The 27,988-nt window shown below is 40.1% G+C and overlaps 1 protein-coding gene across 1 annotated transcript; it reads right to left on the reverse strand.

Annotated features, from left to right (window-relative positions):
- Positions 1-301: 301 nt before the first annotated feature.
- LOC103517085 lies at positions 302-27,980 on the reverse strand. The gene is made up of 26 exons (XM_026829311.1): positions 27,792-27,980; positions 27,203-27,282; positions 26,510-26,736; positions 26,308-26,332; positions 26,012-26,053; positions 20,839-21,020; positions 20,267-20,457; positions 18,985-19,506; positions 18,418-18,952; positions 16,852-17,556; positions 15,379-15,440; positions 14,919-15,141; positions 14,540-14,547; positions 13,905-14,069; positions 13,714-13,804; positions 13,449-13,558; positions 12,865-13,063; positions 12,503-12,660; positions 11,499-11,602; positions 10,462-10,786; positions 9,543-9,614; positions 8,970-9,035; positions 7,994-8,209; positions 6,988-7,123; positions 6,469-6,572; positions 302-659 (listed from the first exon to the last, which is right to left on the reverse strand). Exons 1-26 carry the CDS (start codon positions 27,963-27,965, stop codon positions 354-356), a joined length of 5,028 nt encoding a protein of 1,675 aa, XP_026685112.1. The 5' UTR covers positions 27,966-27,980; the 3' UTR covers positions 302-353.
- Positions 27,981-27,988: the final 8 nt, after the last annotated feature.

The raw sequence follows: 27,988 nt of genomic DNA on the forward strand, positions 1-27,988 counted from the left end.
CGGAAATACGGAATATCAAACCCTAAATAAATAAAACAGGAACTTAGAACAGGCCTAATAAGGAACAAAGAGATTCCAACATTCATTATTCGTGGGACTGGGGACTGAAAAGCTCTTTAATTGAAATGCCCCTCCGTTTGTGAAATATTAGAATCTCAGGAAATGACATAATTTTAAAGTTATGCGAACAAAGAACAAAGAACGAAAGGATATCTAAACAGACCAGGTGCGAAGCTGTTTTCAAAAAGAGGAACAAGGAACATGGACATTGTCACAGGGATATTATAGGAAACAGGCCTTTTCACAGGTACAAGGAAATAAAGAACACAGGAACCACAGGGGCAGAAACCCCATCAGAATCGACTCTCCCCCACATAGCTAAACCTGGCCGATTCAGTAGACATGCCTGACACGCTACTGTTCATTCTTGTCGCGCGCCGCCTGCGTGGAATATACAACGATTGTACGGACATGTGCGAAGCTAGGGAACTAGTGCGCGACACGCCATGCGTACGAGGCATGGATTGGGACATGGAATGCGCGCGCGACAAATGACGCAAGGAGTGAGGAGTGGGGGGAAGGGAAAGGTCGCGCGGTAGAATGCCGGCATGCGTCGCCTCCAGGTCGCGCACCTCCAGGGTAAGCATGGTCTCCACGATCTAAAAATAGAACAGAGTATGTGACACACTGCTGGAAGAGAACGGGGGTAGACCAGCCATCTTATTATCTCATATATTGTGACATAATATGGGGGACACATACTACAATTAGAGTAAATGAACAGAGGGTGTTAATCAGGGTAATTAATTGGAGAAAAAACTACCACTTTTTTAAAAAGGTTTGTAGAGAGAACTGTAACTACTGAGGTCTTCTCCTCTCGTAATCGAAGAGACAGGATAGGAGAAAGCTCCAGCCGTTAAAAGAACCAACCTTATCTGTTTGGGAAAAAGTCTGCCCTGGGCAGGAATCGAACCCGCGACCTAGCGCTTACAAGGCAGGCTACCTTCCAAACTGACTCAAACTAGCTGGCAATATGTTGCTTACGCACAGTTACCTTCTTGAGTTTACTATCCACAAGAGCAAGTTACTTATTCTAGACTAAGAAAGACTGGACTAGACTCGCCACGTAAACTGTTACATTATGACCCTGCTTAAATTAAACAAATAAACTTTCTTGAGTTTACTGTCCACAAGAACAAGTTACTTATTCTAGACTAAGAAAGACTGGACTAGACTCGCCACGTAAACTGTTACATTATGACCCTGCTTAAATTAAACAAATAATAAATGGCCGATCTACTAATTGGGGGGAAAATACAGTATAAAACGAAAACAAAAGTTATCAATTAACTACAAACATGTAGAAGAAGTCCATTCTAAATTGCCAAGGGAATGTATTTACATTATTGTACAGTGAAGGGAAGAGTATAAGGCCTAGTGAGCGATTTCTAGTGCAGTAAAACAAATTTTACAAAAGTAAATTTTTTGGGTCTGCGCAGGTTACACGATTTTACTTGGTCAAAAATCAAATAAATCAAAAGAAAAAAATATAGAAAGTAAAAAAGCTTTTGTACACGGATCTTACTAGAAAACTGTTACATTATGACCCTGCTTAAATTAAACAAATAATAAATGGCCGATCTACTAATTGGGGGGAAAATACTGTATAAAACGAAAACAAAAGTTATCAATTAACTACAAACATGTAGAAGAAGTCCATTCTAAATTGCCAAGGGAATGTATTTACATTATTTTCAATTATTGTACAGTAAAGGGAAGGAAGGGTATAAGGCCTAGTGAGCGATTTCTAGTGCAGTAAAACAAATTTTACAAAAGTAAATTTTTTGGGTCTGCGCAGCTTACACGATTTTACTTGGTCAAAAATCAAATAAATCAAAAGAAAAAATTAATAGAAAGTAAAAAAGCTTTTGTACACGGATTTACCCTTTCAAAAATCAAATCAAAAAGAGGGGGGAAAAAGGGGACAAAGCTGGCTTTTCCTTACGCAAAAAGCAATTAACCAAAAGCAATAAAAAGCTCGCAAAAAATTACCAGAAAAGGGGGGCTAACAAGAGGGGTGGGGGGAGGGCACATTTTTTTGTTTTTAGAATTGCAAAATTTCATTTTTGTAAGCCTAGTTAGCTTGAAATGTAGCCCGCCCGGTATCTTTTAAACGCCCCAAATTGCCAGAGGTTAGTTGGTGGTTCGAGTCAAAGTCAAATCAGAAAATTTAGCGTAGTGTATTAAGCGGGGAACGACATTTGTGACGAGCATTTATGCTTAACACAATTAAAATTCCTACTAATCATACCTGTATTTAATCGAGGTCTACAGTACACTTTATTCATACCTGTATCTGATCGGGAACTAGACCGCGCAGGTGACACTCACGTATCATTTGGGGCTGTTTACTTCTACATCTAAACCTCAGAGTGGGCTTTTTGTGTATGGTAGATTCATATAAGCTTAACTCATCTTTCAATGTTTTAAGTAATACCTAGGTAATTTTATTTTTTCAACATTTTCATAACATAAAATATACCGGTATTTTTTTTTTTTTTTTTAAACATAAAATATACCAATCTCCCTGCACCTACGGCACTGACGGACAGTTCGGAGAGAATTTGACTCCCTGTCCCGTTGCCTGAAAGCTATCAAGCTATACAAGAATATGCTTTAATCCAGTTGTGGTGTCGATGTTCTAGAGGGGGAAAAAACTGTCTTAGGGGTCATTGGATCAACTTACCTAAATATCTGATCGTCATAGCTCGAGCAGCAGTCATCGTCTCCATATATGACCTTACTGGTGGTTGTCGTCACCAACACGCCGTCTATCTCAAATTTCCTCGTCTTTTTCCTCGTCTTCCTCTTCAGATTTCGAATCTCGAGCTCTTCCTTGCTAATGGACCGCGAGCTTCGGTTCGTGTCTTGTCGGCTATAGTCGGCTGGTTTCCGACGGAGCACGACCGGGGTCGGTTCGTCTACCGAGGGGGGCCGATTGTTCTCCTTGTTGGAGCCACGGCTGTCTTGGCTGGTGGTGGTGGCGACGGATTCAGCGTCGGAACGGTCGAATGTACGCGTGGACGCTGCGGAGGGCGGTGTGCGCTGACCAGAACCTGCGCCAGAGAAAACATTTTTTTGTTTTTAGAAATTGCCCCCTTTGAAACAAAAAGATTTTTTAACCTCGATCTTACCACAGTGTTTTCAGTTAATCTAGAGTTCAAGAAATACTGGCCTGTGTAAATCAAATGGGTGACGTCAGATAAAACCCTTGACACTGTGTTAACTCTCAGTGGTAAGATCGGCCATTACTAGTCCGTCTTAGGTTAAAGAAAAAAATACCAAACTTTTCTTCTTTACAGCGAAGCTCAAGTACATTGACAGTCAAATCATAAACATGGCCAAGGTATTCCACTCACCTGAATCCGAGCTCTGGCTGCTATGGTTATCCGAATCATTCAGCTTGGTTGCCATGGCAGCAATCGTATCGTCCACTCCTCGCAACACGAGGGTCAAATCATCTTCAACGGTCACCACACAACGCTTGCTATTACAATTGGAATCCACCGAGCTATCACTATTTTTCTTCCTCAATTGATTCTCCCTCTCCTTCTCCAACATGGCACTTCGCATCGCTTCATTCACCTCGTTTACTCTCACATTGCTTACTCCGAAATCTCTCACTTGCGAGGAATCGAAATCTCTCACTTGGGACAAATCCCCTCTATCTTCATTGGAAGGGTTGTGATTTGTATCTTCATTGGAAGGTTTGTGAATTTTGTGAATTTCAAGAGTGGAAGGTCTGTCTTCAGTCCGATGGCTTTCGACTGAAGGGGCATCCACTAGTCTTTCATTTGAAGGTCGCTCTTCAACAAGTCTTTTGTTTGAAGGTCGTTCCTCAACAAGTATTTCGTTTGAAGGTCTTTCTCTTTCACTTGGTGACTCTTCAATCAGCCTTTCATTTGAAGGTCGTTCAAGTCTCTCATTCGAAGGACCCTCTTTGAGTCTTTCATGGGACTCCATCTCTGAAGGTTCCTCTTCTAGTCTTTCATGGTGAGGCCGTTCCTCGAGCCTATTTCTCTCTTCGCTAGGCGGGGCTTTGATTCGTGGCTCTGATTGGCTAGAAGTAGGTGTGGGCGTGGCCTTGGGTGTGACCCCGGCAATGGAGGGAGGGGGAGGGGCGGGACCTTTGTCGTGCGACAGGCGGCGCTCCAGCCCGTCGGGAGATTTTCGGATTGGCGTCTGTAAAACAAGTGGAAACAAATGTTAAATTGGTATTGGTATAAGAGGAGTCCCCTCAAATGTATCCTACGGGGAAAGATAGATGGGAAAAGGAGTGTTGGAAGAATCTGAGAACATGGTTCGACTCTTCAAAGCAGCAATCAACAAATTCATGATTGTCAGAATGATTGCCAACATTCGTTAACGGATAGGCACTAGATCACTAGAAGAAGATAAGTTGGTCATAGGCTATTTAAGCCCAATGTCACTGCGAAGGAGAACCAAACAGGTATTGATATTTTACAGAACTTCAAAAATTATGGTCGTCGCTTCGAAATCTTGACGTCAAATGTCCAACAGTGAAAACTTGGTAAACATTAGTGACAATAGTCCACGAAAAATAGGTTTTCTGGAAATATATCCTACCAATAAATAGGTAAATGTGCCAAAATAAGGAGAGAGAGAGGGGGGGGGGAATAACTTGAAAATGTACGTGTTCACAAAAATATAAATCGAGTTGTATGCATAAGTATTTATTTATTATTATTATTTTTTTTTCGTTTATTTATGTAATGTAATGTAAATGCAGTTTCTTTGTGTTATTATGTCACAACTTTGGTGCTCACTGCAGCATTGTAGGATTTTCCCAATATCTCAATAATCCTAAAATTCAATGTTTACCCATGCTGGCACCGGTCGCTATGCGCATTTATACGTCATAGCTACTCATTTTCCTCACGAGGCTGAGTGGGCCCCGCAACAGCCAGTCACGGAATAAATCATTTGGATGATACAAATTTCTTGACGCCGCCGGGAATCGAACCCGGATCTCCCGCGTGCAAGGCGAGCGCAGTGACCACTACGCCATGGGAGCTGACACTACGCCATGGGAGCTGACACTACGCCATGGGAGCTGACAAAAAAAATTATGGTTTATTTGTAAATTGAATGCCTACATGTCACTGCGACCCACAACCTAGCGCTTACAAGGCAGGAGTACTACCATCCAAGCTCATATTATGCATTCTTTAAAACAGGATTTTTTCCCTCGAAAAGTTTCGTAAGAAATCAGTCCCCAGCAAATACTTACATTTTTCTTCTCCCCAGAAGACTCGCTAGCAGCGGTTGTTGTACTAGACTCAGAATGCGCGGGTTTGACAGGGACTGGTATTGGTATTGGTATAAGGCACTAGATCACTAGAAGAAGAAGATAAGTTGGTCATAGGCTATTTAAGCCCAATGTCACTGCGAAGGAGAACCAAACAGGTATTGATATTTTACAGAACTTCAAAAATTATGGTTTATTTGTAAATTAAATGCCTACATGTCACTGCGACCCACAACCTAGCGCTTACAAGGCAGGAGTACTACCATCCAAGCTCATATTATGCTTTCTTTAAAACAGGATTTTTTCCCTCGAGAAGTTTCGTAAGAAATTAGGCCCCAGTAAATACTTACATTTTTCTTCTCCCCAGAAGACTCGCTAGCAGCGGTTGTTGTACTAGACTCAGAATGCGCGGGTTTGACAGGGACTGGAGAGTTCACTTAGATCGGATGGCAAGTAGGAGCGGGCTGGCCCGAATCGGACCTCCTGTTCTTCCAGCTGCAGCGCGAATTGCTTCTCCAGGTTCTGTGTGGAAAAAGAAACAGGAATGGGTTAATTTATGAGCAATAATAATTGGGTTAATATGAATCTGAAAAGAAATGGTACCATGGAGCAACTTGTTCTCTAAGCTCACAGTTTAAATAAAGCACTGCTTATACGTGATAATTATAATATGAGTATAATATAGGGTAGAATCACACACAGCTTTTTAATGGTGGCTGGGATTGTGAGATCCGAAACTTTTTGGCTGACGGAACCTTTAAACCGCGAAATTTGGTGTCACAATCGGAAACTGTCTTCAAACAGCTAGAAAAATTAGATAGATTTTTCAAGATATACGTCTATTATTTAGCTAATAATTATCACGTTGGTTTTAATTTGATTAAGTCTCAAAAAATAATAATATGTAATAAAAAAAAAAAAATTTATTTCTCTCTTTTCTTATACTTTCTCTCTATTCTTAGCTTCTCCCTTTCTTGTACTTTCTCTCTGTTGTTAGCTCTTCTCCCCTTCTTGTTTTACGTCTGCCATAGGCAATCAGGGTGCCTTTAGTTCCTTGTTCAGTTATAACTGCACAGTTTTAACTGAGCGTCTGTGGCAGCCCCTGGAGATAGAGGTTAGATGAAGACTGGAGGACTTACTTGTTTGCGAGGTTTCAGCTGTGCCTTCCATTCTTTAAGCTCTTTGCTGTAAAATTCTTCCTGCTCTTTCAACTTCATGTTTTCGTGCTCCATGAGCATTTTACCTGTAAAAGAAATAGGATGTAGTATAGAATACCTTGTTTATCCTGCCGGGATAGGACTGAAAAGTCGCTATCCCCCCGCAGTCTAACCAAGGTCTTATATATTTTGACATATTGTGGGGAGTACATTTTACATATAAGTAAATTAAACACCTTGATTAAGAAAAAAAAATAGATGATTACAATATACCTTGTTTATCCTGCTCCAATAAGACTAAAAAGTCTCTTTACTCGCGCAGTCTAAACAAAGTCTCACGTATTTTATGGGTTTAAAAACAACATTACATAAAGGACTACAGCTGAAAACCTTGCTTAAGGCGAGATTAAAGGGACTTTTGAGTCTCATTCTGGCAGAATAAACAAGGTATATTCTATTCTATTTAGAATAATAATAATAATAATAATAAAATATACGTACGTTTCTCGTTCTGTAGTTGTTCGAGCTCCTTGATGTTGGTTTCACATTGAGCCTTGAGCTCCTCCAACTGTTTCTGATGTTTCAACTCGAACCTCTGGGTTTCAGCGCGGTATCTCTTCTTCTCCGTCTCTTGGAACTGGAAATACAAAGGGTTCATATAACTTCCCACAGACCATGTAGGTAATTATTCAGAAGCCACGATAAAGAAAAAGAAAGCTCCTTTTCGTGTTTAACCTAACCCTATAATAACACTGATCACAGCTCAATTTGTGAAAGCTCCTTTTAGTGACAGAAAATTTGCAAGAAATGACAAAAAATATTTCGATTGCAATATCAAAGGGTTACTTCCTGATGTTCGGTATCTCTTCTTCTCCGTCTCTTGGAACTGGAAATACAAAATACACAGGGTTCATATAACTATATAACTTCCCACAGAACATGTAGGTAATTATTCAGAAACCACGATAAAGAAAAAGAAAGCTCCTTTTTGTGTTTAACCTAACCCTATAATAACACTGATCACAGCTCAAATTGTGAAAGCTCCTTTTAGTGACAGAAAATTTGCAAGAAATGACAAAAAATATTTCGATTGCAATATCAAAGGGTTACTTCCTGGTGTCCTTGTACGCATCTAAATAGGAAGTATAGTGAGTTCTCGCCCATCTGGTGGGCATGCTATGACACAGACCACAAGAGTCGAAGGCAGCTCTTGTATCATTACTACGAAATAAAAACGGCGGTGAAACACTCATCTTTAAAACTAAAATATGTCCTTGTACGCATCTAAATAGGAAGTATAGTGAGTTCTCGCCCATCTGGTGGGCATGCTACGACACAGACCACAAGAGTCGAAGGCAGCTCTTGTATCATTACTACGAAATAAAAACGGCGGTGAAACACTCATCTTTAAAACTAAAATTTTTTGAGCGAATACATTACTTTCCTTCCTATAGTATACGATATGGAAAGTAAAAAAAAAAGAGTCGATTGTTCCAAGAACACTCACCTTCTTCAGCTTTTCTCTCTCGACTTCTGGATCCGGAGTACTACTGCTGCTAATCCTCATGGACTGACGGAACATCTGTTCTCGTATCTTCATCTCAGAGCGGATGCGTTTAGGCAAGGCTCTCTTCTCGATGGTCTGCTTCTTGGTTAGTTCTTCTATCTTACGCTGATTCATTCGCTTCAGCTGCTCTAGCTCTTTGTCATGACGAATCAGCATCTGAGCAGGAAATAGAAGATTAGTGAGGGGGAAAAGAGAGGCCACTTCTTACCCCTAAAAGGGAATGATCTAAAATCTCGCCCTTTTGTGCGGGGAAACCTGTCAGATATTGATTGCATAGGGCATCGAAAGATGTTTTAAGAGTTTGACTTAAGTCTTGTAATCAACCAAACAGATACCTTGGAGTACCCTCCAAGCTATCTGCGTGCTTGCGTTCTCAGCGTTAGGTTGGGGGTTTGATTCCTACCCGGGGCGGATTTTATCCTGATCTAAAATCTCGCCCTTTCGTGCGGGGAAATCTGTCAGATATTGATTGCATAGGGCATCGAAAGATGTTGTTTTAAGTGTTTAACTTAAGTCTTGTAATCAACCAAACAGATAGCTTGGAGTACCCTCCAAGCTATCTGCGTGCTTGCGTTCTCAGCGTTAGGTTGGGGGTTTGATTCCTACCCGGGGCGGATTTTATCCTGAAGGGACAAGTTTTGCTCCTGGAACGGCTGGCTTTCTCCTATCCTGTCTCCCTTCTCTATTCAATTTTGGGACGATAAGGCCCTAGCAGTTACAGTTCCCTCTATCAAACCTCTTAAAAAAACCACTCATATTGTGGTTTTTGCCATTAGAGTAGGTAGCACTTATCTATCCCCGATTTCCTCAGCTCACGTGGCTGACTGAGAAAGCAAGTACCCTCTACTATGGGCCGGCTGGCTAGCCAAGCAAGTACCCTATATTATGAACCCCGCCCACCGCATTCTTCACATACCTGATGCCTCTGCAAGAAGAACCCGTCCTTGAGCTGTTTCTTAGCGTGCTGCTGTCGTTCATGGATCTGTCTCCGGGAATGATCTAAAATCTCGCCCTTTCGTGCGGGGAAACCTGTCAGACATTGATTGCATAGGGCATCGAAAGATGTTGTTTAAGTGTTTAACTTAAGTCTTGTAATCAACCAAACAGATAGCTTGGAGTACTCTCCAAGCTTTCTGCGTGCTTGCCTTCTAAGCGTTAGGTTGGGGGTTTGATTCCTACCCGGGGCGGATTTTATCCTGAAGGGACGAGTTTTGCTCCTGGAACGGCTGGCTTTCTCCTATCCTGTCTTCCTTCTCTATTCAATTTTGGGACGATAAGGCCCTAGCAGTTATAGTTCCCTCTATCAAACCTCTTAAAAAAACCACTCATCTTGTGGTTTTTGCCATTAGAGTAGGTAGCCCTTATCTATCCCCGATTTCCTCAGCTCACGTGGCTGACTGAGAAAGCGAGTACCCTCTACTATGGGCCGGCTGGCTAGCCCAGCAAGTACCCTATATTATGAAGCCCGCCCACCACATTCTTCACATACCTGATGCCTCTGCAAGAAGAACCCGTCCTTGAGCTGTTTCTTAGCGTGCTGCTGTCGTTCATGGATCTGTCTCTGAAAAATAAAAAAAAAGGAAAATAATTCAACAAGAAAGAAGAATTCCCGTACCTTAAAGTATTATTCATAAAGGTTTAATAAAGTACACGTCCTATTTTGAACTAAAAAAAAAGTAGGTACTTAATTTATTCAGAAAGAAATTTCATTGATGTTATTTGTTGAAAAATAAACTTCCTTCTTCTTCTTCTTTTTCCAGTGTACAGACGGGGTCGGCGTTTTTCGTCATCCTATTTATCAGCCCTAGCTTTGGGCTAGAAATTTTACGAGCGGATGCCCTTCGCACTCAACCTTTGCTATTTTTTTAGCAAGTGGAAATTCAGGCTGGTGTATCCCCTGTTTAAAGTCCCAGAGCCAGACTAAGCTGGTCTACTCCCTGTTTAAAGTACCCCAGCCAGACTAAGCTGGTTTACTCCCTGTTTAAAGTCCCCCAGCCAGACTAAGCTGGTCTACTCCCTGTTGGAGGAATTTTAATTGTGTTAAGCATAATGCTTGTCACTAATGTCGTTCTCCGCGTAATAAACTAGGCTATATTTCATGACTTGACTTGGACTCGAACGACCAACCTCCAGATTCAAAGTTCAGCGGACAAAGTTACAATAGTGGGATTAATGAGTGAGAACAAGGATTTTTTTTGTCTCAACCGATCGAGATACTTCAACACCCTGGCTGCCAAAGCATATTTTATGGTGTTTACTAACAAAAACCAGAAACCCATCTATGAAAACATTCCCCCTAAATGAAAATTGGACTCTTTAATTCTTGGAATTTTTTCATCAAATAAATAGTAAAAATTCACTCAGAGGCCCTCTTTCAGATAAACATTGAAAATACATATTTAAGTGGCCTGTGTCAGTAAGTGTGAACGTCCAAAGCGAATTCTCCTTGGTGGAATCAAAAAAGTGGCATAGCAAAATACGGCCATACTATCACTTACCCTCTCTTCATGTTCAGTCTCCAATTTCTCCTTCCTGTCCTTGAACATACTCTTGCGTCTATCCTTGGGCATAAGGTCGACCTCTTGCTTGAGCAGTCGCATCTCTTGCTTCTGACTTTCTCGGAATTCCTTCAGCTCTCTCTCCTGTTCCGAGCGAATCTTCTTGGACGCCAGCCTCAACTCTGCCTCCTGCTGGATCTCAGCCTTTGAAACGAGAAGATTGGTTAAACTGTTACTGTCAAGTTATATAGGAGGACGACTTACTTTTTCAAGAGTAGAATTCAGACTTATGTGTACTTACGTTTCGAAACTCATTCCAGAAAGCAGTAACACAACTATCTCACAGTTAGCATATAGAACCCTTTGAAAGGAGAAGAATAGTTATATAAAAATATGAACTATAAATAAATGCTGCAGCACACAATAATAAGGCTCATAAGAATAAAGGAAACACAAATGTTATCTTACTGTTATTTACCTAACTTTTGCATGGTAAGATACTTGCCTGAAAGAAAAAAGTCCCGGATTCCATTTCAAAAATAAATGCATTCGTATTTCGATTACAAAAATATTATAACGGGTCACTTTCTGGTGTTTTCGTAAAAAATAAAAAAAAAGGAAAATAATTCAACAAGAAAGGAGAATTCCCATACCTTAAAGTATTATGCATAAAGGTTTAATAAAGTACACGATACACGTGTACTCTGTGTACTTCTGTGTACTATTACTGTCTACCGCGGCTGTTCTACTACCTAACCTCTTCTGGGCTTTCAAGATAGCAACGAGTGTCCATGATAAAGAGTAAGTCTAAAATTAACGATACACGTCCTATTTTGAACTAAAAAAAAGTAGGTACTTAATTTATTCAGAAAGAAATTTCATTGATGTTATTTGTTGAAAAATAAACTTCCTTCTTCTTCTTCTTTTTCAGGGACTGGGTTCGAGGCCTGGTCTTCGGTTTCAACTCTGGCTTTCTTCCGGTCCGACTCTTCAGATTCTGAGGCTGCACTCGCTTCACGCTTGCCTTCTTTCTCTTTGGATTCCGGTATTGCTGTAAGAGGGGGAGAGATAGGAGAATAGTATTAGGAACAATAGTTAGTAACCCATCAAATATACGAGACCTTGTTTAGACTGCTGGGGTAAAGGGACTTTTCAGTCCTATTCGGGCAGGATAAACAAGGTACATGTAAGAATAATAGTCATACAGTAGAACCCCGATTTTATGAACTAATTGGGACCAAGGGTAATTAATAAAATCGGGGCTCCATATAAAAGTTCATAAAATTGCGGTTACATTTAGAAAACAGAGAAATCATGGCAAAATTTTCGACCGTAAATGCTTATTTATTGATTTTTTGTCCTCTTAGTGACATATTATGTAACTAAAAGGACAAAATGCAGTTTCTTTGTGTTATTATGTCACAACTTTGGTGCTCACTGCAGCATTGTAGGATTTTCCCAATATCTCAATAATCCTAAATTTCTATTCTAGTCATCCAGTAGAACCCCGATTTTATGAGCTAATTGGGACCAAGGGCGGTAATTAATAAAAGCGGGACTCCATATAAAAGTTCATAAAATTGGGGTTAGAGTAGAAAACAGAAAAATCATGGCCAAATTTTCGACCGTAAATTTATTGATTTTTTGTCCTCTTGGTGACATATTATGTAACTAAAAGGACAAAATATGTACATATTAGCATTATTGTTTACAATTTCTGTGAGGATTTAAATAAAAAATCGGTAAAAGGACAAAATATGTACATATTAGCATTATTGTTTACAATTTCTGTGAGGATTTAAATAAAAAATCGGAAAATTTCGTTTGCATTATCAGAAAAAATCTGAGTTTCGAGTTCGAACACAGACAACACATTATTACACCTCCCTTTATACGAGAATACTTGTGACTTTCTTCCGGGAATCGAACCCAGGACCTTGGGGATACTTACTTTTGAGTTCAGAAGAATCACTTCTGACAGAGCCAGTATCATCTTCCACATTGTCCAAGTCCAGGGGAGCCAGCTGCGAGGAACGATGCTAAACCCAGGACCTTGGGGATACTTACTCTTGAGTTCAGAAGAATCACTTCTGACAGAGCCAGTATCATCTTCCACATTGTCCAAGTCCAAAAATGCCAATAGTCATCAGGTTGTGCTCTTTCTCTTACCCAGTTTGACTCCTCCGCTCATAGTCAGCAGCACATTGCCTGCTTTCAGGTCCCGATGAATAACTCGATGTGTATGAAGAAACTGAAGAGCTTTGCACATGTAATCAAATGCCAATAGTCATCAGGTTGTGCTCTTTCTCTTACCCAGTTTGACTCCTCCACTCATAGTCAGCAGCACATTGCCTGCTTTCAGGTCCCGATGAATAACTCGATGTGTATGAAGAAACTGAAGAGCTTTGCACATGTAATGACATATGTAACGTATCTGCTGCTCTGTCAGTGGCTTCTCTAACTCGAGCATGATGGAATCTACTGCTCCTCCGTCACAATACTCAATCAGCATCTGTGGAATAGAATAGAATATACCTTGTTTAAAAGTGGAAGTACTTAGTTGATAAGTACATCAACAAATCGTTTTAAACTCCTTTTAAACACGGAACTGTTAAAATACCCTAGACTTGCCTATGAAATAATATATAGCAAATATAACCTTCACATCAGGAAAAAAGTTAGCAATGCCCAGGGTAAATTTTACCCTTTTCAACAAAATTAAAAAGTTGGGTAACTTTCAATTAAGGATATAGGTACACACTTGGTAAAAAAACTATACATCAAATGGGAAAATTGTAAAATCTAGATTTTTCGTTTTACAGGATTAACAAAAAAGTGAGATGTTATTAATTATTTTCCCTTTTGATAGTTGTGGTTAGTTTGGAATGAAATCTTACCCAGAGCTTTCCATTGGTGAAAAATGCCTCGTAGAGCTGTACGATATTCTCATGTTTACAGTCAGACAGGATATCTATCTCAATCATGAAATCAGATAGTTCCTCTTCTCCTTCCAGGGCACACATTTTGGTTTTCGTTTGCATTATCAGAAAAAATCTGAGTTTCGAGTTCGAACACAGACAACACATTATTACACCTCCCTTTATACAAGAATACTTGTGACTTTCTTCCGGGAATCGAACCCAGGACCTTGGGGATACTTACTCTTGAGTTCAGAAGAATCACTTCTGACAGAGCCAGTATCATCTTCCACATTGTCCAAGTCCAGGGGAGCCAGCTGCGAGGAACGATGCTCCTGTAACCAACAACGACACGGAGTGAGCACAACCAATAGATTTAACACGAGAATTACAATCCCTTTTGATAGTTGTGGTTAGTTTGGGATGAAATCTTACCCAGAGCTTTCCATTGGTGAAAAATGCCTCGTAGAGCTGTACAATATTCTCATGTTTACAGTCAGACAGGATATCTATCTCAATCATGAAATCAGATAGTTCCTCTTCTCCTTCCAGGGCACACATTTTGGCAGCAGCTAACTGTTTGGTGGACTTGTTCTCAGCCTAAAGAAAATAAAAATGAGCATGCTTACATACAGGTCTGCTGAAAAGCTGAAGGTCACAAAATTCAGCTCTTTTCTGAAATCCCCAAATAATAGAAATTAAGGTAATTGGTCAGTATAAATATCTTCCCTCTATAAGGTGATAGAAGGGAGTATTTTCCTTTCTGTGAGATGATAGAAGGGAGTATTTCCTTCTATGAGGTGATAAACATAGCATTATTTTGTCAGTAACCAAAATTTATTCCTTCTCACCCTCCCCTCCCCCTTTCACACATACCATTTATCTCACTTTGCTCGAAGGAAAATCTTGGATAGAAGACCCAGTTTCCATGCCTTACCCTAAGTTTCCATGCCTTACTTACCCTATTTTTGGGTGCATTAATCCAACATACCTACTGAACTCCAGGAATTTTGTTTGTTATAAAAAACCCCCATTTCAATATAATCCAATGCTCTACCCCAGGCCCTTACCTTGTATACTTTCCCAAATGCCCCATCGAATTACAATGACAATAGTGTTAACATAACACAGCACATTGCTTTACGAAAGGTCCGTTCCCACTTGCCCTTCGAAAAAAAAATCGTGTCGTGTGTAGTGAAAGAAATCGGAGAAAATTGGATGAAACTCACGACAAGTGGAAATGGACTTTAAGCCTGACAGAAAGCAAATGAAGCCCAAATGAAGGTTTATATTGTACACATCGAAATCAATTTGGTTTTCAAGGTGGAAAATTGGAGATAAGCAAAGGGTAAGGTGAAAGAACACTATTATACCCCACCCAGACTAAGCTGGTCTACTTCCAGTTTAAAGTCCCCCAGCCAGACTAAGCTGGTCTACTTCCTGTTAAACGTATTATTATTACCTCACTCGTGCTGTCCCCTCTGACACGGGACTTGGCCTCTTCCCGCGGTTTATCAGCTTTCACTCGGGTCTTGTTATTATCATTGGCAAGGATGATGACTTGAGGGGAAGACTGAGGGGTGGGGGGATAGACGACAGGCGGGTGGGTGGTGGTGACCACAGTCACGTTCGAGTCCAGTTCAGTCCGCGGGGGAGACTGATCCTTGACGGGACCGGGACTATGAATGACCACCGTGGTACTGTTGGGCGCTTTGGACACGGAGGGATCTGTCAAGCAAAAGAATGGGTATCTAGATGAATTAGGGCAGATTAAGATTCGTAAGTGGGCAGATTAAGGGTCGAATTTTAAAACCAGATTACCTTTTAGGGGCGGTTAGGCTTAGAGTGTTCGGAGAGGTTTTAAGAATTTTTTTAAAAACTACTTTCAGTTCCTGTCTTAGTTGTCCTTGACGGGACCGGGACTATGAATGACCACCGTGGTACTGTTGGGCGCTTTGGACACGGAGGGATCTGTCAAGCACAAGAATGGGTATCTAGATGAATTAGAACACATTATGTGGGCAGATTAAGATTCGTAAAAGCTTAACCCAGCTTAAAATTAAGCATGTTACACTTTTTTCCGGACACGGAAAACAAACAAGCTTAACCCATCCTTTGGGGCATTTGTCCTTACAACTAAGCCTCAGAGTGGGCTTTGTGTGTATAAGACGCAATATGTGGGCAAAGGCAGACTTGAAAACTTTAGATAACAATAAATTTCACATTAAGTAAGCCAGTCTAGTTAGCTCGGAGAGTAGGGCGTCCGCCTTGTAAGTGCTAGGTGGCGGATTCGATTCCCGACCAAGAAGAACTTCATCCTAAAATCGGCCAGACAAGGTTCGTTTTCGAAATGGCTGGCTTTCTCCTATCCTGCCCTCCTTCTCTTTTCGTTTCCGGGACTGAAAACCTACTCTGTTGTTAGTTTCTTCTATCAAATTTTTAAAATTCGGCCCTAAGATTCGTAAAAGCTTAACCCAGCTTAAAATTACGCATGTTACACTTTTTTCCGGACACGGAAAACAAACAAGCTTAACCCATCCTTTGGTGCATTTGCCCTTACAACTAAGCCTCAGAGTGGGCTTTGTGTGTATAAGACACAATATGTGGGCAAAGGCAGACTTGAAAACTTTAGATAACAATAAATTTCACATTAAGCCAGCCTAGTTAGCTCGGAGAGTAGGGCGCCTGCCTTGTAAGTGCTAGGTGGCGGATTCGATTCCCGACCAAGAAGAACTGTATCCTAAATTCGTCCAGATAAGGTTCGTTTGCGAAATGGCTGGCTTTCTCCTATCCTGCCCTCCTTCTCCTTTCCGGGACTGAAAACCTACTCTGTTGTTAGTTTCTTCTATCAAATCTTTTGGGATTCGTAGGTTCGTGTAAGCTTAACCCTTCTTTTGGGGAACTTTATCCTAAATTCGTCCAGATAAGGTTCGTTTTCGAAATGGCTGGCTTTCTCCTATCCTGCCCTCCTTCTCTTTTCGTTTCCGGCACTGAAAACCTACTCTGTTGTTAGTTTCTTCTATCAAATCTTTTGGGATTCGTAGGTAAGCTTAACCCTTCTTTTGGGGCAGTTGCCCCTACACCTAAGCCTCAGAGTGGGGCTTTTTGTGTACAGAGTTAAGCAATCTCTTGGGAATAAACTCACCTGTCTTCTCCTTGCCCAGTACTGCATCCAGATCTTTTGGGGCAGTTGCCCCTACACCTAAACCTCAGAGTGGGGCTTTTTGTGTACAGAGTTAAGCAATCTCTTGGGAATAAACTCACCTGTCTTCTCCTTGCCCAGTACTGCATCCAGTTCTTTTGGGGCAGTTGGCCCTACACCTAAACCTCACAGTGGACTTTTTGTGTACAGAGTGAAGCAATCTATTGGGAATAAACTCACCTGTCTTCTCCTTGCCCAGTACTGCATCCAGGCTAGGTGGTGACGGTCGTCTCCTATTTCTATTCGATGCACTAGAACTCCTCGTTCTATGGTTCGGTGACGTCACACTCGGCTCCATCATCATTGATATAGGTCTTCCTCCAGTCCGCTTCGGTACAGCGCTGAAATCTATAATCCCATTACGCGGCCCAAACACATAATGACTATCAAACTCGTTGTATTTCTCATCCCGTCCGTCAGGTTTCGCTAGGGTTCCTTCATCTACAGCATCTCTATCTCCATATCTCGGCTCAGAACCAGTGCTGGATTTCCGCGAGTTACTCCTGATTTGTACGTCGACACTGGTCTTGCTCGCACGGGACTCTGTGCTGATTTTCCTCACACCCGAATCACTCACGTTGGATTCGACACTGATTTTCCTCGGACTATCCAGTGCCCCATTTCTCGTTACATTCTCTACGCTACTGGTTCGGCTACTGCTTGGTTTTGATTGGTTCGCTGTCTTCCTATCATCACTGGCGTTGGATCCCAGGCTAGACTGTCGCACGAGGATATCATTCAGACTACGGGGTAGACCAGGGTCTTCCAAGTCTCGGCTGAGGGTTTCATCTTCCTCAACATAGTTTTGATTATCCTCCAGGCTTAACTTGCTGCGGCGAAACTCGTCCGATTTCTTTGGTGACTCTTCGTTAACTTCTTTGATACCTGGAGGAATAAGAAGAAAGAAATGGGAATTATTCTTTTGAAAATCAGACGATAATTTGGTTTTGAAAGCCAAGTCTTTACAATTGCCCCCTTTGAAACAAAAAGATTTTTTATCCTCGATCTTACCACAGTGTTTTCAGTGAAGAAAAACAGACCTCTTCTAAACAAGAGAGACGCAGAATCGGCTAAAGTTCATTTTTCAGATCTCTGTCAGAGAAATAAAGTCCCAAAAAAGGCATTTTCTTAAACAGCACTAAAAGGAAAGCTGGAAATTTGGGTATGAGCTTAACTTTTTTTTTTTAACAAGCTGGTAAATTCCTTGGGTCTTTGTTGAATTGCAAACAGTCTTCACGAGGCTGTATGCACCCCAAAACAAGTCAGCAGCATATGCTTTGAAGCCGAAATTTTTTCCAAGTTCTTATAAAGTGCTCTTATTCCACATATAACTCGGTAAGCTTCCCCCGTTAGCGCACAGACAACAAAGATCCCGTTAGCACACAGACACATAAAGACCACACTTACGTCCATGTCCTCATCCATAACTTCTTCCTCTTCCACAACTTCAGCCTTGTATTCGAGCAGCAAGTCTCGTACTGGTTTTTTGCCCCCTTTGAAACAAAAAGATTTTTTATCCTCGATCTTACCACAGTGTTTTCAGTGAATCTAGAGTTCAAGAAATACTGGCCTGTGTAAATCAAATGGGTGACGTCAAATAAAACCCTTGACACTGTCTTGTGGTAAGATCGGCCATTAGTAGTCCGTCTTAGGTTAAAGGAAAAAATACCAAAGTTTTCTTCTTTACAGCGAAGCTCAAGTAAATTGTCAGTCAAATCATAAACATGGCCAAGGTATTCCACTCACCTGAATCCGAGCTCTGGCTGCTATGGTTATCCGAATCATTCAGCTTGGTTGCCATGGCAGCAATCGTATCGTCCACTCCTCGCAACACGAGGGTCAAATCATCTTCAACGGTCACCACACAACGCTTGCTATTACAATTGGAATCCACCGAGCTATCACTATTTTTCTTCCTCAATTGATTCTCCCTCTCCTTCTCCAACATGGCACTTCGCATCGCTTCATTCACCTCGTTTACTCTCACATTGCTTACTCCAAAATCTCTCACTTGCGAGGAATCGAAATCTCTCACTTGGGACAAATCCCCTCTATCTTCATTGGAAGGTTTGTGATTTCTATCTTCAGTGGAAGGTTTGTGAATTTCAAGAGTGGAAGGTCTGTCTTCAGTCCGATGGCTTTCGACTGAAGGGGCATCCACTAGTCTTTCATTTGAAGGTCGCTCTTCAACAAGTCTTTTGTTTGAAGGTCGTTCCTCAACAAGTATTTCGTTTGAAGGTCTTTCTCTTTCACTTGGTGACTCTTCAATCAGCCTTTCATTTGAAGGTCGTTCAAGTCTCTCATTCGAAGGACCGTATCTTCATTGGAAGGTTTGTGAATTTTGTGAATTTCAAGAGTGGAAGGTCTGTCTTCAGTCCGATGGCTTTCGACTGAAGGGGCATCCACTAGTCTTTCATTTGAAGGTCGATCTTCAACAAGTCTTTCGTTTGAAGGTCGCTCTTCAACAAGTCTTTCGTTTGAAGGTCGTCCCTCAACAAGTCTTTCGTTTGAAGGTCTTTCTCTTTCACTTGGTGACTCTTCAATCAGCCTTTCATTTGAAGGTCGTTCAAGTCTCTCATTCGAAGGACCCTCTTTGAGTCTTTCATGGGACTCCATCTCTGAAGGTTCCTCTTCTAGTCTTTCATGGTGAGGCCGTTCCTCGAGCCTATTTCTCTCTTCGCTAGGCGGGGCTTTGATTCGTGGCTCTGATTGGCTAGAAGTAGGTGTGGGCGTGGCCTTGGGTGTGACCCCGGCAATGGAGGGAGGGGGAGGGGCGGGACCTTTGTCGTGCGACAGGCGGCGCTCCAGCCCGTCGGGAGATTTTCGGATTGGCGTCTGTAAAACAAGTGGAAACAAATGTTAAATTGGTATTGGTATAAGAGGAGTCCCCTCAAATGTATCCTACGGGGAAAGATAGATGGGAAAAGGAGTGTTGGAAGAATCTGAGAACATGACATTTTTTTTGTTTTTAGAATTGCAAAATTTCATTTTGTAAGCCTAGTTAGCTTGGAATGTAGCCTGCCCGGTACCTTTTTAACGCCCCAAATTGCCAGAGGTTAGTTGGTGGTTCGAGTCAAAGTCAAGTCAGAAAATTTAGCGTAGTATATTAAGCGGAGAACATTTGAGAGCTTTGAGCATTTATGCTTAACACGATTAAAATTCCTGCTAATCATACCTGTATTTAATCGAGGTCTACAGTACACTTTATTCATACCTGTATCTGATCGGGAACTAGACCGCGCAGGTGACACTCCTTCGACTCTTCAAAGCAGCAATCAACAAATTCATGATTGTCAGAACGATTGCCAACATTCGTTAACAGATAGGCACTAGATCACTAGAAGAAGATAAGTTGGTCATAGGCTATTTAAGCCCAATGTCACTGCGAAGGAGAACCAAACAGGTATTGATATTTTACAGAACTTCAAAAATTATGGTTTATTTGGAAATTAAATGCCTACATGTCACTGCGACCCACAACCTAGCGCTTACAAGGCAGGAGTACTACCATCCAAGCTCATATTATGCTTTCTTTAAAACAGGATTTTTTCCCTCGAGAAGTTTCGTAAGAAATTAGGCCCCAGTAAATACTTACATTTTTCTTCTCCCCAGAAGACTCGCTAGCAGCGGTTGTTGTACTAGACTCAGAATGCGCGGGTTTGACAGGGACTGGGTTCGAGGCCTGGTCTTCGGTTTCAACTCTGGCTTTCTTCCGGTCCGACTCTTCAGATTCTGAGGCTGCACTCGCTTCACGCTTGCCTTCTTTCTCTTTGGATTCCGGTATTGCTGTAAGAGGGGGAGAGATAGGAGAATAGTAGTAAGAATAATAGTCATACAGTAGAACCCCGATTTTATGAACTAATTGGGACCAAGGGTAATTAATAAAATCGGGGCTCCATATAAAAGTTCATAAAATTGCGGTTACATTTAGAAAACAGAGAAATCATGGCAAAATTTTCGACCGTAAATGCTTATTTATTGATTTTTTGTCCTCTTAGTGACATATTATGTAACTAAAAGGACAAAATGCAGTTTCTTTGTGTTATTATGTCACAAAATCTGAGTTTCGAGTTCGAACACAGACCACACATTATTACACCTCCCTTTATACGAGAATACTTGTGACTTTCTTCCGGGAATCAAACCCAGGACCTTGGGGATACTTACTCTTGAGTTCAGAAGAATCACTTCTGACAGAGCCAGTATCATCTTCCACATTGTCCAAGTCCAGGGGAGCCAGCTGCGAGGAACGATGCTCCTGTAACCAACAACGACACGGAGTGAGCACAACCAATAGATTTAACACGAGAATTACAATGACAATAGTGTTAACATAACACAGCACATTGCTTTACGAAAGGTCCGTTCCCACTTGCCCTTCGAAAAAAAAATCGTGTCGTGTGTAGTGAAAGAAATCGGAGAAAATTGGATGAAACTCACGACAAGTGGAAATGAACCTTAAGCCTGACAGAAAGCAAATCAAGCCCAAATGAAATAGGTTTATATTGTTAACCTCGAAATCAATTTGTTCAAGGAAAAAATAAACAAAGCTGAAATATTCTACGTCATGGTTTTCAAGGTGGAAAATTGGATAAATTGGATATAAGCGAAGGGCAAGGTGAAAGAACACTATTATAGTGCAAGTTATTGAAAATTAAATACATTTGGAACAGAAAACAAAATATCTCGAGAACGGTAAGAGCTTTTGGTTAAGATCGGTGCAACGGTTGGCGGCATTTTACCGCTTTTTGGCGGTTTTTGGTGTAATTTAACAATATCTCGGGCAGACGGTATGAGCTAGAGACTTGAAATTTAGTATGGAGTTTACAAATGTGACAAGGATGCAACTCAAAACGTTTGGTTGAGATAGGTGCTGCGAGGTATAAGCTAGAGACTTGAAATTTGGTATGTAGTTCACAAATGTGACAAGAATGCAACACAAAACGTTTGGTTGAGGAGCTAGAGATTTGAAATTTGGTATGTACTTCACAAATGTGACAAGGATGCAACTCAAAATGTGACAAGGATTCGACACGAAACTTTTGGTTGAGATATAGGTGCTGCGGTTAGCGGTATCTTGACCGCTTTTTGGCGGTTTTCGACCGTTTTTTGGCGGTTTTCAGCTATACCGACTAAACGGTTAGAGATATTATAAAATTTTAGGGTATAAGAACAAGAACACCCAAATAAGCATCATTCAATAGGATAAGGAAAGTCGTGTGATGTTCACACCAGATTTTTAATGATCCAAAAAGGAATTTTTAGAGCTCCCGTTTGGATCATTAAAAACTCCTTTTTGGACCATTAAAAATTCTCCAATTAGTGAAAGACATTCGGGGGGAAAAAATCGGATGAAACTCACAAGTTGGAACGGGCCTTAACAAGGGCCATAGCCAGGATTTTGTCCAGGGAGGGAGGGGAGTATCTGAGAGTCTTATAATTAGCATTAATTATTATAACAGCAGTAGAGTAGACTGTAGTCTTAAGGGAGGGAACAGTTAAAAATCCACCACGCGTCCTTAATAGGTTTTATTCATATGAATTGGATCTGTCATTTAAATCCGGATTCGAACACATCAGTGGAAGTGTTCTATTATTAATTTAAAAAGTTCTTTTCTTAGTTTAAAATTGGTGGATTTTATTTTTCTCTTTTCTCATAGAATTGTTTCTTAAAACCCATTATCACGATGCAGAATCCATCACTTCATTGTTACATGACCCTGAAAACAATGTTGTTTTTCCGCGCAAAAAATAAATCTGAAAGCAGAATGAAGAACGTGTTGCAAAACCTGAAAGTTGGTGTCCGCCATTTCACGTTCCTTGTGATTATATTACCAAATTTTCTAAATGTCACTCTAAGATCCTCTCGAAGCTTACCCTATTTGTTCCAAGATCTCATCGAACAAATAATTAGCGCAACGTTTTACTTGGCATTAATGCTCTATATAATAAGGATTTGTACTGGACTTGGGACTATTCTTGACTTCATGGACCAACCATTCAGTAATGCGGACATGAAGATCATTGAGAAATGGAATCGACGAGGAAAGTTGTAAAATAAAGGTTGGTCGGTGCTTCGGACCCTTGTCGTTCGCGCGCCTCCCGGCACGTTTTTGGTAAATAGCGCTTTCCCAATCACACCTCACCAAAATGTTTGCAAAAATTTCGAGTTCAAATATGCCCTTTTGGATTTTAAAAAAAGATGAGTGTTTCACTACCGTTTTTATTTCGTAGCAAGGAAAAAACAGCTACATTAGACTCATGTGGTCTGTGTCGTAGCATGCCAATCCCTTAGTATGTCCCTCGTCAGATGGGCGATAAGAGACACAATACTTCCCAACAACACAATAACGAATCAGCTCATTAAAATGCGAGTGAGTTTTGGCAAACACATTTTCAGCTACCATCCCATTGCTCAACCATTCATATGTTAGGCTAGTAATAGTGACGAATTTAGTAATACCCATGCTTCATTGAATAGATCGGTGCTTTATATGACTATTATTTAACCCTTTTAGTTTATACGTTTTAAATAAAATAAAATTTCCATCACCTTTTGGACATCGGTTTTTTGAGGAACGATAAATGATTGTAAATAACTGGACAGAATTAAGCACAAAAGAACCATCCATAAAGTGATTTCCCTTATGGATGGTCTTTTCTGTTTAATGTTGTCCAACTATGTACTACCTGTCGAAGTAATACCTAGTTACCTATATATCTCGCGTTCGAATTTGAAACCAGAAGCAAAATCCAAAAGGTGACTTCAAATCTATGCTAGTAATATTATGTATTAAAGAATATTAGAAATCTATAGTAGAATATGAATCTATACTCATGCAACATGCACTAAATCTAAGAGTATTTGGGTAAATAATTTTTGATTTAACATTAAAGTATTACGATAGAGGTATAAAAAATAAAAATATAAAAATAAAAAGAAAGATAATTTTTTTCTTCTCGAGACTTGTGAGATAGAGATCAAAGCTGAGTTTTGAATTTGAACTTTGAAAAAAGTTTGATATCCTTTCAGCAAAATGTCTCAGTACGAGTAGAGTATAACATTTCTGCTATTTAACAGAAGAAGTTCAGGCAGTATAAGTAATTGGTGTGTACCTACTCGCTATAAACTTCAGAACAGATATTACCTACACGAAGCTCTGGCGATGAAAACTTTGCCACTATTTCCTGCGAGATAACATCATCAGTTTGAATCCAACACACATATGGATGTCAATCTTCTTTTAATCTAACACATCTTCCCCCAATTCCATTTCTACATACATATGTAGTATTACTAGTATTTCACCTCTCCATTTCCGTCTATCACATTTTTTCAAAGTCCTCCTTATCTCTCCATCCCATTTTCAAACTGTGATTTTTTTCATTTATTTTTTTTAAGAGGTTTGATAGAGGGAACTGTAGTGTAATCCTATCGTCCCGAAATCGAAGAGAGAAGGAAGACAGGATAGGAGAGAACGAACCTTAACTATTTGGATAAAGTTTTCCCCGGGCGGGAATCAAACCCGCGGCCTAACGCTTTCAAGGTAGGCGTGCTACCTTCCAAGCTAACGAGATGCTAGCTTCCAATCTAACTGGCCTATCCAGTTCTTTAAATTTCGCTTTATCTCTCCAGCTCATCTTCAATATGTGCTCCTTTTTGTAAATCTCAAAGGTGGCGGGAGACGCCCGAACGTCAAGAGAAATAGGTGAAAACAGTCGACCAGAAATCGGGTTAATATCAAAGGTTCGAAGAGAACATCAAGAGTTCGAAGCGCTGGAAGGGCTATAAGAAATAGCTAAAAACAGTCGACCAGAAATCGGTTAATATAGAATGAGTCAGATCCTAAAACTGTTAAAATATGGAACTCTCCTTTACCCTTAATTAATTGCATCTCTTCAAACTTCGCTAGGAACAACTTAACTCCTGCTTACTGATTGGGGGAGGGAGGGAGGAGATGTTCTATTGAGAGCGGGGGAACATTCACTTACTTGAATCTGCCTTCCTCCAGGAGCTTGCAGGTGCCGGAATTTCGACAAGGATTCTAGTAACTGGTTGTAAACAGAGCATTGGTATAATGTACTGATCTACTAATGGTAATACTGCTACACCTTATCTATTTAAGTATCTGTACCTATCTATTTATACATTATCAAGTAATTAGATACTTCACACACAGTAAGGTGTGTTAGACAAACATGCTCTCATACACTATACATTATCTACTTATCTGGCTGTGATAATTTACACTATTTTCTACTTTGTCTATTCATCTATTTCATTTCAAGGTTTTGCAATCAGCACTTTTCCTATCAAAAAGAAATCATAGATGTAAACCAGGGAGGGGTAATTATTTAGAGAAATTTTAATGTTGACGAACTTGGAAATCTATTGACTTTACTGTTTGTAATAATGCCACATAAGTAGATAGGTACTTAAATAATTAATTGATTATTACAGATGAAGAATAGCTTTAATTAAATACATATCTATATGCAAATACTTAAATCTCACTGCAGACCTTGAAACTTTATTCAAAACACACCTAGAGTTATATTCCCTTCTGTAAAAGAAGATTTGCCCTCAAGTTTTGGAAAACAAACTAATCTTCAGATTTATCAAACTACAAAGGAAAGAAGGAAATATGTTCATCCAATGGAGGACAGAAGGAGTCTGTAGACTGTAATTTTCGAAATTTTCTGAAAGTGTACTTGTATGTTTACAACTCGACCAACTTTATTAATCTAACATCTCAATAGAAATTCAAAGACAACCTGACAATAGGTACATAAAATGATGTAGGCAAATAGGCAAATACAATATAAAAATATGAACTATAAATAAATGCTGCAGCACACAATAATAAGACTCATAAGAATAAAGGAAACACAAATGTTTTCTTACTGTTATTTACCTAACTTTCGCATGGTAAGATACTTGCCTGAAAGCAAAAAGTCCCGGATTCCATTTCAAAAATAAATGCATTCGTATTTCGATTACAAAAATATTATAACGGGTCACTTTCTGGTGTTTTCGTGTTGAACTAAATTGGAAGTATTATGTTTCTTCTTGTCCATCTGATGAGAAACACACTACGGGATGGGCAAGCTACGACACAGACCACACGAGTCTAATAAAACCGACAATTAACACTATGTTATTCTTTTTTATCAAGCAAATTCATTCACTCATTCATTGTTTGAAAGTATTTGAAAAATATAGAAAGAGAAACAATAAATAAAATTTATTGACAGACTGTCCAAAGTTTGGGTTGCCAAAACGACACAGCATACAATTATAACTACTGTTTTCGACGGCACTTCCCGGTTGCTTTCTTACCTTGAGCAATTGTTCTGCCGTAGGGCGTTGACTAGGATCTTCCTAGGGAGGTCACATTGAGAATCAGGTTGAATTGCCTACCTTCCTGAAAAGGTTGCTCCTTACGAAAAAAGATAACAGAACAAAGAGATAATCTATTTTATACATCATAATATTTTATTTAACAGGTTATAAAAAGTTAAACACGGGTTTTCATGAGAAATAATTATTTTTATTAGAGCAAAATATTAATAAAATTAATTTGTCATATGATTTTAAACTAAGTTTAAGTTTACTTATGAGTTGTTGTATTTTACCTTAGTGATGATTTTAGTATTAAACCTGATGGTGAAGGGCAATCAAAATGAAATTTATATGGCATAACTACATGAATTTTATGATGCTCTATTTATAAGAAGGTTCCTAATAAAATTAGGCATCTACATGTATTATACTTCTCAACCCTATAAGTAAAGGTTAAAACTTCGACCTCTTTCATTCGGTCAATTCTCAACTTACCATTGAAGCTGGTCAGGTTTCTCAGATGCCAATGTGTGAACGCCTCCATGCCTACAGGGTCTAATGGTACGCCTCCCACGTACATGGGGGAATGCAGGCGTAAATGTTCGGTAGATCCCTCGTTAGTGATAGATCGGGAGTTACCATGATCCACCCTTAGCGTGAAGGTCTTCCCGATGGCTAACATCTCTACCGTGTGGTACTTGCCGTCTGAGATGATCTCGTAGCTGTGAATCAAACCGGAGACAATGGATTAGTCAAATCAGATTCTGTGGATGTCAATCTTCTTTTAATCTAACACATCTTCCCCCAATTCCATTTCTACATATGTAGTATTTCACCTCTCCATTTCCGTCTATCACATTTTTTCAAAGTCCTCTTTATCTCTCCATCCCATTTTCAAACTGTGATTTTTTTCATTTATTTTTTTAAAAGGTTTGATAGAGGGAACTGTAGTCTTATCGTCCCGAAATCGAAGAGAGAAGGAAGACAGGATAGGTTGATAGAGGAAACTTATCGGTAGTCTTATCGTCCCGAAATCAAAGAAACAAGAAGGACAGGATAGGAAAGAACGAACCTTACCTATTTGGATAACGTTCTCCCCGGGCGGGAATCAAACCCGCGGCCTAACGCTTTCAAGGTAGGCGTGCTACCTTCCAAGCTAACGAGGTGCTAGCTTCCAATCTAACTGGCCTATCCAGTTCTTTAAATTTCGCTTTATCTCTCCAGCTCATCTTCAATATGTGCTCCTTTTTGTAGGACCATATGTCCACCTGAGGGAAAAGACGAAAGGATTTAAAGTTTAAATTTAAACAATAGGTAACTTGGAAAAAAATCAATAGGTTAGAGCCCGTTCCCACTTGTCGTTCGGGAAAAAAATCGTGTGGAAAGAGAAAAGAAAAGCAATAATAAATCACAAAAATAATCTTCTTCTTCTTCTTCATTAATGAGAAAAAATTAATTAGATTTAAAAATTTGGCAGACAACACTCCAGACACTAGACTTGTCAAGAAACAAGAAACACAACCCATAGAAGTTCCGTATGGTTTTGTTGTTTTGATTTGATTCTCTTTGGTAGAAATTTTTCAAACAGCTGAGAGTCCTTTTCTTCTTCGCCTTTTTTCGTCAGCCTCTCAATCAGTTCTAACTAGGGTGATTGCTGTGGGCTGACATTTGGTTTTGGCTACAAATTTTACGAATGGATGCCCTTTGCACTCAACCTTTGCTATTTCTTTAGCAAGGGAAAAAAATCACTAAAATAATAAAAATCAAATATTCTTACCTTGAAATCGTAGGGATTGTCCCGGAAGGTTTCACAGAGGACTACTTCGGGCGCCATCCAGTAGGGAGTTCCAATGAATGTGTTGTGCTTCTGAAGGGTCATCTTGTTCTTGGCAGAGACGCCGAAATCCGCTGAGGGGGGAAGGATAAGAAATGCCAAATAAAATAGGTACATGATTGAAGACTTGGTAAGCTAGT

Source organism: Diaphorina citri, unplaced genomic scaffold, assembly GCF_000475195.1.
Source record: "Diaphorina citri unplaced genomic scaffold, Diaci psyllid genome assembly version 1.1 scaffold1742, whole genome shotgun sequence".
NCBI lineage: Eukaryota > Metazoa > Arthropoda > Insecta > Hemiptera > Psyllidae > Diaphorina > Diaphorina citri.

Coding starts and splice junctions, on each gene's coding strand:
- LOC103517085 (XM_026829311.1), bottom strand. CDS start 27,965: ATGTACCTATTTTATTTGGCATTTCTTATCCTTCCCCCCTCAGCGGAT. Junction 26,333..26,509: donor AAACCTGACCAGCTTCAATG/GTAAGTTGAGAA, acceptor CTTCACCATCAG/GTTTAATACTAAAATCATCA. Junction 10,787..11,498: donor GAGTTGAAACCGAAGACCAG/GCCTCGAACCCA, acceptor ATAACTTGACAG/TAACAGTTTAACCAATCTTC.